The 12,673-nt window shown below is 35.5% G+C and overlaps 1 protein-coding gene and 2 pseudogenes across 1 annotated transcript; all 3 read right to left on the bottom strand.

The window, feature by feature from the left end:
• Positions 1–343: 343 nt before the first annotated feature.
• Positions 344–1,960, bottom strand: LOC120162408 (annotated as a pseudogene).
• A 4,099-nt stretch (positions 1,961–6,059) lies between these two features.
• On the bottom strand, positions 6,060–6,900 carry LOC120161794 (NDR1/HIN1-like protein 26). Its single transcript, XM_039172005.1, has one exon. The coding sequence runs from the start codon at positions 6,821–6,823 to the stop codon at positions 6,119–6,121; it is 705 nt and encodes a 234-aa protein (XP_039027936.1). The 5' UTR covers positions 6,824–6,900; the 3' UTR covers positions 6,060–6,118.
• A 577-nt stretch (positions 6,901–7,477) lies between these two features.
• LOC120162488 lies at positions 7,478–12,673 on the bottom strand (annotated as a pseudogene).

Genomic DNA, 12,673 nt, shown 5'->3' with positions numbered 1-12,673 from the left:
AATGTTTATTATTTAAGAATGCCGTTTTATCAGTTTGGTCTTAAAAAATCTTTTCAATTTCATCTAAAATTTTAATCATCTAACAAGATTGTCAATACAGAAAATATTAACACTTGAACCGAAAGACAAAGATGCTTATGATTTAATTTGATTATATTAAAGGGTTGTGATCTAAATGTAAATTACTAGTAATATACTTGAAACGTTGATTATGGTGTTGGTTTTTAGAGCTAATTAACCCAAATTAAAAGATAATTTCTCAATTTTTGGTTAAAAAAAGCATGAAACACGATACATGTATGCATGATGGATAAGGTTGACATGTATTTTTCCTAGTCTCTTTACAAGTTAGAACACTTCTAACAACCACAAACGACAAACCAACTACAGTTCTAATTAACTACCCAATTCTCACCCCCAAAATCTGGGGAACACAACCAACATGCACGGTATCCGGTTATCATTTGCTGATGAAGACCGGCAGCCTGCTGAGCCAGCTACACCACCATAGACTCATCAAAGAACTTGTTGATGCTCACATCTTCACTCATTCCCTGAAAAATTAACAGAAAATTCACTCAAATGTGCTTCGATTTTTTTTCTTTTTTAAAGATCTTTGTCCATTTTACAGATGGAATGTCAACATGTCTGTAAAGTGTGCGTATGTGGATAGAAGTAGCAATACCTTTCTGCCCTCGTCTTCACCATGAACTCTAGAGCGAGATGCTGTATTGGTGCAGGTTCGAGAGGCCGCAGAACTATGATCTTGTCCAAGGGATCTCCGGGAACTATGGCCCAGTGGTCAAATACCGAGAGACAGAAGGCTTGACCTTGCGTGTGGTACCTTAGGTTTGTCTCGAAGCCAAATGATTCTATCACAGGCAAAAATGCCTAAATGGAAAAGGGAATCAGATGAATTTGTAAGCATGAATATTGATGAGATAAGTAGTAAGCTATTAGGCAAATGCATGAATGATCAACAAAATTAGGCAACCGAACTATGCAATTAAAACACAAAACCAACAGTCATGCAAATATTTCTGAAGGAATTTAGGCTTAGTTTCCAAACCTTCACAATATAGGCCGGGGTTCCTGGTTGTGGCACATCAGCTGTACATGGCCACTTCTACGAGACAACACCGTGTAGATAGCATATACACAGTCAATTGGTGTTTGTATCTGAAACACAATCACAACAAGCAGGATAAACAAGTTTGTCATTTGAGGCGGTTGCATACAATTAAAAAGATACTTGAATGATGGAACTTTATATAACTTCTCAATTTCCCCTTTATTTGCCAAAATAGAAGCTTGCTTCCAGGTAGGATTGGAACCTTTGCATAGCCTTTTCCTCATCATAGCAGGAAGAGGATACCATTTGGCCAAAAGGCATAGCAACCAGGGCAAGATTTTACATAAATTTCAGAATTATCTTCATCTTTCATATGCCAAGGCAATTACACGATGATGTTTACTGTTTTGACATTGGAGAATGAGCTACTGCATGCTATGTTCCTTGATTTGCAACATTATCTCAGTTGGCTTCTCATTAAATAGATATTGTGCCAGTGGGAATATCATTGAACATTGAACATACCTCCACATGATATACAGGTTCCATAAGTCTTGGAGTAGCCATAAGGAAAGCTGAATAGGCCACTCGTCGAGCTGTGGGGATGATCTGTCCAGATCCACGATGCAATGGTTCAGATGCAATCCTTGCATCCACTATTTTGAACTTCACATTTCTAATTGGTTCATCACAGAGAGGTCCTTCTCTAGCACCCCATTGAAATCTGCCCAGCAAAACACAAAATCCTTAACCACAGCAGTAGATTAGCTACGTAGAATATCAGGAAAGAAGAAAATTTTAATAAACTATATAATTAGATGAAAATTCAAACTAAAGCGCTACAGCTTTATAATATTCTTACCTCATTGTCTCCAACCGGCTTATCATCGCCTCCTAGTCTGCAAAGGGTGTTCCCGCGCCGGCATTTCTAAACCGATACATATCTATTATAGTTTAATAAAGGAGCAAACCGTTGCCGACATGGTGATGAAGCGGCAAGCAATTTCAAGGAAGTGGTGACCGGGAGCTTACGATTGAAGCAGACAAGAAAGGGATAAGAGGGCAAGAAGTCGGGTTTTCTTGGGTTGAGACCACTGATACAGGGTAAGAATCGACTCCATTTTTTGGATTGCCTTCCTTAAATTACCACATCAATCCACCATAAATACCTATGCGAGTGTAAACCAAACCCAGAAAATTACAAAAATAACAATGCAAGTAAGAAACGAGGCAAAGGCAGAACAGGAGGGATAAGGCGGCTGGGGACGATGGGTCTGGAAGGCGAATGGTGCTTGGAGTTTGGAATGGCAACGGGGCGGGTTTTGCTCCCGTCTCCGTTGGGTTTTTTATCGGCCCGTCGGTGATTTTTTTGTTCGAAAAAAATCGAACAATTGTAGTTTTTATAAAAAATTAAAAAATTAATCTACATATTTACAATTCAAACTCAATTTTAAATAATTATTTAAACTCTAAAATAAAACACATACATAATTAATTACAAACTTGTTCCGAAATTCAAATCATACGAAGATGCATACGTAATATTAAGTCAAATAAAATCGTCCAAAATCATCGTGTCACTTTTGTAACTTTCTTTAGTAGCTCCTGAGAAATTTATAAAAAAATCAATCAAATTTCACTTTAATAATTATAAAAAGCTAGGTTTTAAGGTTTGAGATTTAGAGTTTAGGGTTTGTATTATATAATTAACATAAAAATATAAAATATTATATATATAATTAATATAAAAAATATAAAATATTATATATATATATATATATATATATAATCGGGGTAGGGCGGAGATACCTTACCCTGAACCCGAAAAATTCTCGAATTTTACCCTGATACCTGATCCGATCCGATATTATTCAAATCCGATCCGACCCAAACTTAGCCTAATTTCGAGTTTTTCCGTCGGGTTCGGGTCATTCTGTCATTCTTACTTGGAGTCCGAACAAAATCATTAAACTTGGCTGCCTATTTTCCTTTTGCTGCTTAGAGCCCAAATTTGAATGAAATCTTTACTATGGGCAAGATAACCCAATAAAATCAATTTTTTTTAAATAAATTTAAGAATAAATACAAAGAATGTATATATTTAAAAACTTAGGACCCTTTTACGATAAACGTTTATATTATTGCATATGGGATGCTCAACTCAAGAGCTCAAGGGATAGCAAAATTTTCTTAAATCACTTCTTTCATGCTTACAAAACGAACTTTAATATATCATTTGATATCTAAGTTTATTATTTATTTTATAAATATATTATTTAATCATTTGTTCTTGCTTGAAAAATCAAACTCTTTGAATATTTTGATTTCATCTCAAACTATACGTATATGCTAATCAAATCCCTTGTTAATAAAATCGTAAGACAAAGTTATATTCTTATATATTTGGGGGGAAATTAGGTTAAATATGATTGAAACTAATTACATATTTGGATGAATTTAAATGTGAAATCGAGAGATCCAAAAGTTTGGGGATGAAATTGAAATGTTCAGAAGTTTAAAGACTAATTTAAAATGAAAGTCGTAGTTTGAGGATGAAATTAAAATATTCAAAAGGTTAATGACCAAATTAAAATGAGCATCATAGTTTGGGGACATATGATAGAATTAACTCTTTTTCTTATTAAGTATCATAGTTTGGGGACATATGATAGAATATTCAAAAGGTTAATGACCAAATTAAATATGATTTGTATAAATGTTTAGATATAATTTTTTTTCTTATTAAGCGATTGAGGTTAATAATCACATATGCGCACCCCACCCATTTAATCAAATTTGTGCCAACACATGTTTATATTCTTGTGAAATATAAAACAATTGATTTTAACACATTTTCTTATTTGTAAACCAAGATAAAGGAGTAGCTGTGAAACTTACATCAAGAGCTTATCATGTAACAAACTCATAAAGGAGTATTAGATAATTATAATTACGATAAAATCAATCTTGTTCTTTAATATGGTATTAATACAAAGATCTGAAATTGACAACTTCTATTCCAAGGGAATATTAAGTGGTGTCATTTGAACAAATCGAATTTTGTTTATAAAATATAAAATCACGAAAAGATCTTACACTTTTTTATACCTGTGAGGACAATACAAAGAATAATACGACTATTAAAATAACATAGAAAATAGCCCATAAAAGAATTTAATTTACATTCATGTAAACACAAGAGAAGAATGAAAACTAAGAATCACGGTTACATTTGCATGAACTAATCTACATTGGTAGTTAAAAAAATGGTTGTTATATCTAAAAAATTTAGATTCGAGCACTAAATACTACAACGGTGATTGAATTTCCATTATCGCGGAATTTAACTGCTTTCTTGTTGTTGCATTCTATGTGATATGATTGCTTAGTTCATTAGCTTTGGGTCGGTTGTTTCAAGGCTAGTTTCGTGTTGAGTCGGTGTTACATATCTGTCTCGCTTTCGAAAGGGTGTTAGTAGGGAAGTGTGAATTTTTGTTTAGAATAAAACCTTTGTAATGGCTTAAATTGGAGCATTATTTTTCTTCTATTAGATTTAAGGAGAGTTTTTAACGAGGCTCTGGTATTTGTTAATACGAATCTTTCCAACTCATACATCAAATAAAGCATCCCATTAAAAAAATTAAAATATATACTATATACATAGATTAATAAAAAAATCACTGCATATTTCCTTCACTTGTTCTTTCTTTTATTATTGTTTTTGCCCCCTCTTTTAACCGATGATGAAAATTGAAAGCTATGAAAAGCCTCTGCATATGTTCAACACTATTATTTAAAGGTTTAATAAAAAAAGTGTTTAAATTATACCAATTTAGGTGTTTAATTTTTTTTACATTTATTTCAACACACACGTCAACATTAATATAGTGGTTATATTAAAATCAAAATTAGAATTTAATATTAAAAACAAAATATTTTAAGATTAAAAAATGAAATCGATATAAACTTTGAAATTAAATATTTATTTGAGATAATTTATAATAGGCTTAAATATATAAAAGGTGCCCAACCTATATTCGTTTTTTCAGTTTAGTACCTAACGTTTCATTCCGTTACTCAAGATGGGTTAAGTCGTGACAGACCGTTAGTTTTATCCATTAAATGACACGTGTAACAATCTGAATTTTTTTAAAAAATATTTAAAAAAATATTATTATATTTATATAAAAACATTATTTCTTTTAAATTATAAAAAAAACCTCAAATCCTAACACTAATCGCCGCCATCACCCTTTTCAGCCACGGCTAATATCGTCGACATAGTCCTTGTCACCATCCTAGTTATAGTCGTCGATTAACCGTCGAAATCGTTTGGGATTGCGAGTTTCATCCTAGGGTTCGCGGGGGTATAAAAATTGATTCGCCGTCGTTCGATCGTTAATCAGTCATGATTTCATAGGGGTTTTGATTGTCGGGGGGAGGCGAAGTCGGGTGAAGCTTCGTCGACGGCAAATGACGATAGTCGGCATGAATTTAAGGGTTAAAATGAAAGTTTTTAAAGTTTAGGGGTTATTTCAAAATTTGTATTTTCTTTTTTAGAAAAATATTTAATTTTATATAAAAAAATTTAAAATTATTAGATTGTGACACATGCCACTTAAAGGAGGAAATTAAAAGTCTATCACGACTTGACTCATTTTAAGTAACGGAATAAAACGTTAGACACCAAACTAAAACGAAATAAATGTTAGACACTAAACTAAAAAACAAGCATAGATTGGGTTTCTTTTATATATTTAAGCCTTTATAATACCATTACTAATAATATACGGATTAGTTTATATATTTTAAGTTTTAATCACTCTAAATTATTTGTTCGAATCATTTTAATGAATCATTTTAATTTTGAATTCATCACAATCAAATTCAAATTAAACTAAATTAAGGTTCATTTATATATAAAAAATAAAATTATTTTATCATTTCTAAAACAGAATCATGTATAAGAGGAAAAGTTAAAATTAATTTAATAATTTAATGCTAAAAAAATTAACAGAAATTTGAACTTACGTTAATCTCAGATTCTCAGTAAACGCTGCACTTTTTGGGGCCACCGGTCATCTTCCCCGACGAAGCTGTAACCGCAACGTCGTCGCACCAAACCGTAAGAAACCTCCGTCGACCCCTCCACCCACCGTATTGGAACGCCACATCAGCTATCACTTTCAAGTTGAACTTCATCTCGCCACCACTCCTCTCCTCGTTCATCGCATCCACCACCTTCCCGTCAACGAAAGAATCCACCAACGAATAGCTCGCCCCCACCGCGCCCGCGCTGCGCGTACCCTGCACAAACGGCCCGATCCTCGTCTCACTCAAGAAGTAGTCCTTGTGGAAAATCGACGAAACGACTTCTCCATAAGACACGGAAAGCTTCTTGTTGGGATTCGAGACCTGGATCTGCGCGTTCCACGTGGCGTTGACGCGCTGGTTCGCAGCGCTGAAATTGGAAAGGGATAGGGATTGTATAGAGAAATCGGGGAGCTGGGGACGGAGTACGAGCCAGATTATGAAGAGGATGGCGCCGAATATGATTAAAAAGACGGCAACTGCCACAAGCAGGCGACGGAGGAAAGTTGGGTGTGGGTTTTGAGGCGGCGGTGTTGAATAGTAAGGATGTCCATTGGGGTTAACGCGAGCGTAGGAGTAGCCGGTGGTGGGTGGCGTAGGAGCGTAGTCATTAAGGTTCTGAACTGGGTAACCTGTAACGGGTCTGGAAGAATCTTGCATTTTCTTCACACACACAAAAAGGATCTTTGCTTCGCTTGGAATAAAAACCAAATCGGAGTCGATCACATAAAAAAGGGCCGAAGAAGATGAAAATGGAAACGCGGATTCTAATTAAAATTTAACAACTACGGCTATATAATAATTACGAGTTTTTTCCCTAAGAATTCCCTTCTTCTTTCGCTTCGTTTAAATTAAAGCTAATGAAAAAAATGGTTCGTTTGACATTGGGTAAGCAAAACAAAGGGAAATCATTGGATGATTTGGTGAAATTCCTCAGAAATTTCTTCATCGAGAAGGAAAAAGACACAAATCGGCGGAGAAGACAATATAATAAAATATTTTGAAAATTTAAAATTTATTATTTATTATTTCAATGATCGAAGTATAATGTTATTGATAAAAAATATTATCATAATATTTATTTTAAATTTCGAATTGGATTTTATGTTTGTATTATTATTATTGATGGTGGATATCTTAATTTCAATTAAAAAATTAACCATTTAACAATGTTATTGTAAAAATAGCTTCTCTAATTTATAATCATGGTATTGTGAACTATGTACGGCAACATGCATTAAAAGAATTATATAGGATGAGGTGAAGAAAAAACAGAAAAGGCCTAGTTGTTTTATGTTTTATAAATCCAAATGGAAGTGATAGGAGATGAGCATTCGGTGGTGAACGAGAAGCTAACAATGTCGACAACAAGGAAATGAAAGCTTACCTGGTCCTCGTGAAGAATAATAATTCATGAACTCCGTCCACTATCCTCAATCATCAGTCCTTTCAGACTCTTGGCTAACCAGATAGCTGTCTCCCTCGGGGACACCTTAGCTTTCCCGAAAGGCTTCAAAACAATCGAGAGCTCTTCCAATCTGTTATGTTGCAGTAACTCTGCTGATAATTCAAGAAGCCCTTCAAGTGCCTCTGCCCTTTGCTTGAAAGACTTGATATCCAAAGTTTCCTTTGTCGGTGTCTCCTCTTCTGTCAGAGAAGAGCGGGGCTTTGCGGGATCTGGTGAATCTGGTTTTGGAGATGAGGAAATGGAGCTCCTGACATCTGTTTCTTTAACGCCAAAATGATCCGAAACATTTGGTTTAGAACTTAGAGGCTCAGAGCAATTTGATGACTCGAGGGTCATGGGACTCCTCATGTTTTTCATATCCAATTCATCCCTCACGACATTAATGAGTTTCCCAACATCCGCATTTTGGACACCCATTTCTACATTTTCCATCAGTGGCTGCTCACTGCCAACTCGGAAGCTACTGTGCCTTATAACAAGTATAACATCATCAAAGGCTGGAGGACGTGAGGTTGCAGCCGGTTTTTCTATTGAGGGGTTATTCACGTTTCTGACTGTGAATTCTTTCGGCTAGATGAAATGGGTGAGGCAATGCACGTCATAGGCTCTGCCATTGATGAGAGAAGTTCCATTACAGTGAACTTGTCATCACCACTGGATGAAGAAAAAAGATTTGAATGGGATATTGTATCAGGACTACTACAAGGTTTGCTTGCCACAGTTTCATCCTTACTACTTGAGTTACTTATCTGACAATCTTACCCGGTAATTTGGCTACTTACAGGGGCATCATCCCGATTACTTGGCCTGCTTAAAGGGGCATCACCCTTGCTACTTGGCCTACTAATAGGGCCATCATCCCTATTGACTGGCCAGCTTATAGACACATCTCTACTGATTGTCCTGCTTAAAGGAGCATCATCCATACTAACCATCCTGCTTACAGCAACATCATCTTCAAGAATGGATATCTCTTCAGAATTCGGGACTGGAAGGTCCAAAGGGGAACTCAATTTGACTTTTGCATTAGATGGTGTAAAGTGCAGAAGATCCTGGGTTGGAACAGATTCTTCTGTTGAACACATGACAGATTTACAGTCATGCCCAAGGTTTCCTCTCAACAGAAACTCGTTTCTCTGGTTGGGGAGAAGTGAGTGAGCTAGAAGCTGGATGCAATTCCAAGCTCTTGACCCTAGTGGTTATCTCTTGATCATGTGTCTGTTCCGTCATGTCAATAGAAGAGGTTGTTGCATCGTCACAAATCTCAAATGCTTTAAGTGAGATTGAAGATGAGACAGAATTGAGGTGGTCATGCCCAAGGTTTCCTCTCATCAGAAACTCAGGTTTCTCTGGTTGTGGAGAAGCGAGTGAGCTAGATGCTGGATGCAATTCCAAGCTCTTGACCCTAGTGGTTATCTCTTGATTGCTATCTGTTTGTACCTCTATGGTAACTCCAATTATATCTATAGCAACCTCTTGTGTAACCTCCATGGAAAAATTTGTATGGCAGGGTAGTTGAGAGGGAATACCTTCACGGCCCTTGTTTATCTCTGTAGAACTTAACTTTGGTAGGGTAAAAGCTCCATCTGAAGCATTAGTTCCTGCATGTTTCATTCTTCCCATGACTGATGATATTCTTGCAACATTGGTAGGAGTTCTTTGCCGAGGATTAGAAGATTGTCCATCTTCAGGCACATGCTTCCCAGGCATAGAGGGAGGAATCTCTTCATGTCTAGGCTTAGTCTTTGGGGAAGATTCAATTAAAGGTAACTGGAGAGAGAGAAAACTTGCAAAATAAGTTAATATACCAATAATGAATTAAATTTAGAATAGAACCACAAGGCCTAAGTCACACCAGGTGCTTCGAATGGTGGGATCCTGGTATCATTATTGCAGAATCTAACGGTTTTGCTGAAGCAGAAGTTATGGTATCTGCATTAGACTTTGGAACTGGAGTGGATTCAGTGGTTTGAGAACTTTGGGCGGTGCCTCTACATTATTTCTTTGAGTCAATCCACCTACAGCTTTTGCACGGTTTCCCCCCATTACTTTCCCTTCTTTCAGAGCCATAATTATACTTTTGATGGTTTTTGGTTGGTTTTATTGAACGTTAGATCCCTGTTCTGCATTAGAATGTTTCCTCAAATATTTTTCATCAACTTTGACAGAGAAAATAACAGGGCTATTCTCTTCCTCACTTTGTGGGTGATGCTCAGCCCCTTCGTCATCATTAGAAATTCAATCTGTGTCAGTGGTCTTACCATTGCTATTTGACACCATAGTGCCAGTGTTTCTGTCACTTGAAAACAAGCTATCTTTATCACTACATGAGCTATTACTATTTTGACTCTCAGCCATTGTTTTCCTATTGTCAGGACCAGTTGAAATATGCTTATCCGGGGAACAATTCGTTGAAGAACAGCTGAAGGATGGGCAATACAGATCAACATATGGCTGCAAATAAGGGTGCTTCAAAAGTTCTGATGCCTAAGAAGGTGGAAATAATCAAATTGTTATATTGAAGTCCTGCATGTGGAGAAAATTCTTAGAGTTTGACAAAAAGAAATGCTTACACTGGTTCGGTACTCTGGATTCTTTCTTAGCATGCCCTTGATCAGCGTTTTCCTGTTTGTTTAACGTTAAACAAATTAGCTATCATTTAGAGAGTTAACTACTTGACATATGATAAAGGCTTATTACTAAATAGATATAGATTACAGAGTCCCTTGGGATTTTCAGTTTTCAGTGAAAGTAGTTTCAAACTTCCTAGACGAGTAAAAATTTGATTTAAAAGATCTGCACTCGACCCAAACATAAATTATATAAAACATGGCAGAGAAGTAGGGCAATGAAGAGACTTTAAAGCATTGAAAATTCAGTAGGAGCATGAAAAATTGTAGAGAATATGAAAACATAATAGTAAGCTCTAAAATGCGCATTAAGACTTACAAAGATGGGGAGTAGCAAGAAGGCAAAGTCCCAATAGAGGAACGATTTATCTTGCTTATCAAACCAGCCATGTCCTAGAACAAGAAGTTTGATGGAATCTAGTTTAATTAGATTCATATAAATTACATGGTTAGTGTAGGCAAAAAGTAGCAGTTGCAAGGACATCGCATAGAACTAGACAAGTAGACAACATATACTTTGAAATCATTGTGTAAAAGACAGAAGCACAGAACATGGAATTTAATAACAATGGCTGAAAAATCCAGTGTATATGATAAAAGGAATAACAAAACTTGGAAATTTTACAATATCCTAGTTCCACATGATACCAAATGAAACACATGCTACTTGCCAAAATACAAGGAACATATTCAGCCAAAAGAACCGTAATAACTCTTACAAAAGCTTTAAAAGCGGGGCGATGAGCAGCCATCTCATAAATACAGAACCCTGTTCAACAAGAAACAATTTAGAACCAAAGAAATGGATCTACATATCAAATATATACTCATTAGAAGACATACCCAGAGACCATATATCAGACTTGAAACCATAAGGAATATCCGCAAGCAATTCAGGACACATGTAATTGGGAGTTCCAACCACCTGAGCCATGTACAAAACAATTAGTAACTTGCACCGGAACCTGGCACATTCACGTGAGGAAAAATAACTACAAAAATGGAAAACAGGACATCAACTGTAAACGACTACAAATATAACCCAACAGATATTGTTATGATGTCTTTGGACATTTATGATCAATAAATTTCAAATACATCTCTCTCTATCGTCAAATATAAGTCAATTACAAATAAAGAACCAGAAGTTAAATACTGTATATATTCTTCGTGTTACAGTATTTGGGTCCTTCATCACTGAAACACAAGGTATTAACAAGATTTTTTAAAAAAAACTTTAATTTTAAAGAAAAAGTGATTACATATATAATCTCAGCAGTGATTATTTATGTTAAATTAGCAGTCTTATTATAACTTGGGAATTTAGAAAGACGAGGTTAGAATTAGCACAAAGTTTAACTACAAGCTGTGGAACACATCATGCTTGTTCACTTTAATACACCCTACTATTTTCTACTATTCAGTTCCTCAGCAATGCATAGTAGAATGTGACAGCAACCTTGATAGAACGTAACAAGTAATGAACAATCTACTTTATAAGTACCATGCTAACGTTAAAAGTTTTTTTATAAAATATACAGCAGCATTGAGGCACGTGCAAACAGACACAATCTCTTATTTCAAGCTAAATAGGATGAGCTTATCAACCAAGTATAGGAAGGAAAAGAATAGAAACAATAGAACAAAAATAAAAGAAATTCTTTCCCATCCTTGGAGATGGTTGAAAAAGATCTTAGAAAAGGTTGATAAAAATCATTTAACATAGTACATACCGATGAAGCCAAATCATCTGCCTTAAGAGTTTTGGCAAGCCCAATATCCCCTAAACCATTACAAATCAGAAAGAAAGTTTAGGATAACAATCCCAACATATCCAACCGAGTAGGATATCGAACGTAGCTAAAGGATAACAAAAAAAAAATAGAGAACATGAAAGAAGCCAAGAGGAAAAGCAAGAAGACAAACTCACCAAGGCGCACATCTTGGTCTTTGGTAAGAAAGATGTTGGAACACTACCAAGAAGAGCTAAAAATCAGTCCAAAAATCATTAAGTTGTTATTAAGAGACTAATCTAAATTCAAACACATACCTTAAGGTCGCGATGCAGAACAAAATTTGAATGCAAATATTCAACTGCCAGAAGAAGCTGTGCAAACCACTTGCAAAGTTTCTGTACAATGGTCAATCATCATTTTGAACGGTTAGTCAAAACTATTAACCCAAGAAGAAACTAACTTGTAAAACTACGGGGTATAGACTATCTAGTACCTCCTCAGGGAAATACACCCCTTTTGAACTTTTCATCAATTCAGCCCTGTTAAAAGGAATAAGAAAGAGAACAGTATTGACAGATTACAAAGATAGCAGAAATTCAAAAAAAAAAAAAACTCCTAATCAAAGTTCTCAATCCAACTTAGAAACTTACATATCTCCACCTTCACAGTGTCCAGT

This window comes from Hibiscus syriacus, unplaced genomic scaffold (assembly GCF_006381635.1).
Source record: "Hibiscus syriacus cultivar Baekdansim isolate YM2019G1 unplaced genomic scaffold, ASM638163v2 tig00111402_pilon, whole genome shotgun sequence".
In the NCBI taxonomy this organism is placed as follows: Eukaryota; Viridiplantae; Streptophyta; class Magnoliopsida; order Malvales; family Malvaceae; genus Hibiscus; species Hibiscus syriacus.
Note: the sequence above shows the minus strand (reverse complement) of the source record. Positions and strands in the feature narration are given on the sequence as shown.

Coding starts and splice junctions, on each gene's coding strand:
- LOC120161794 (XM_039172005.1), bottom strand. CDS start 6,823: ATGCAAGATTCTTCCAGACCCGTTACAGGTTACCCAGTTCAGAACCTT.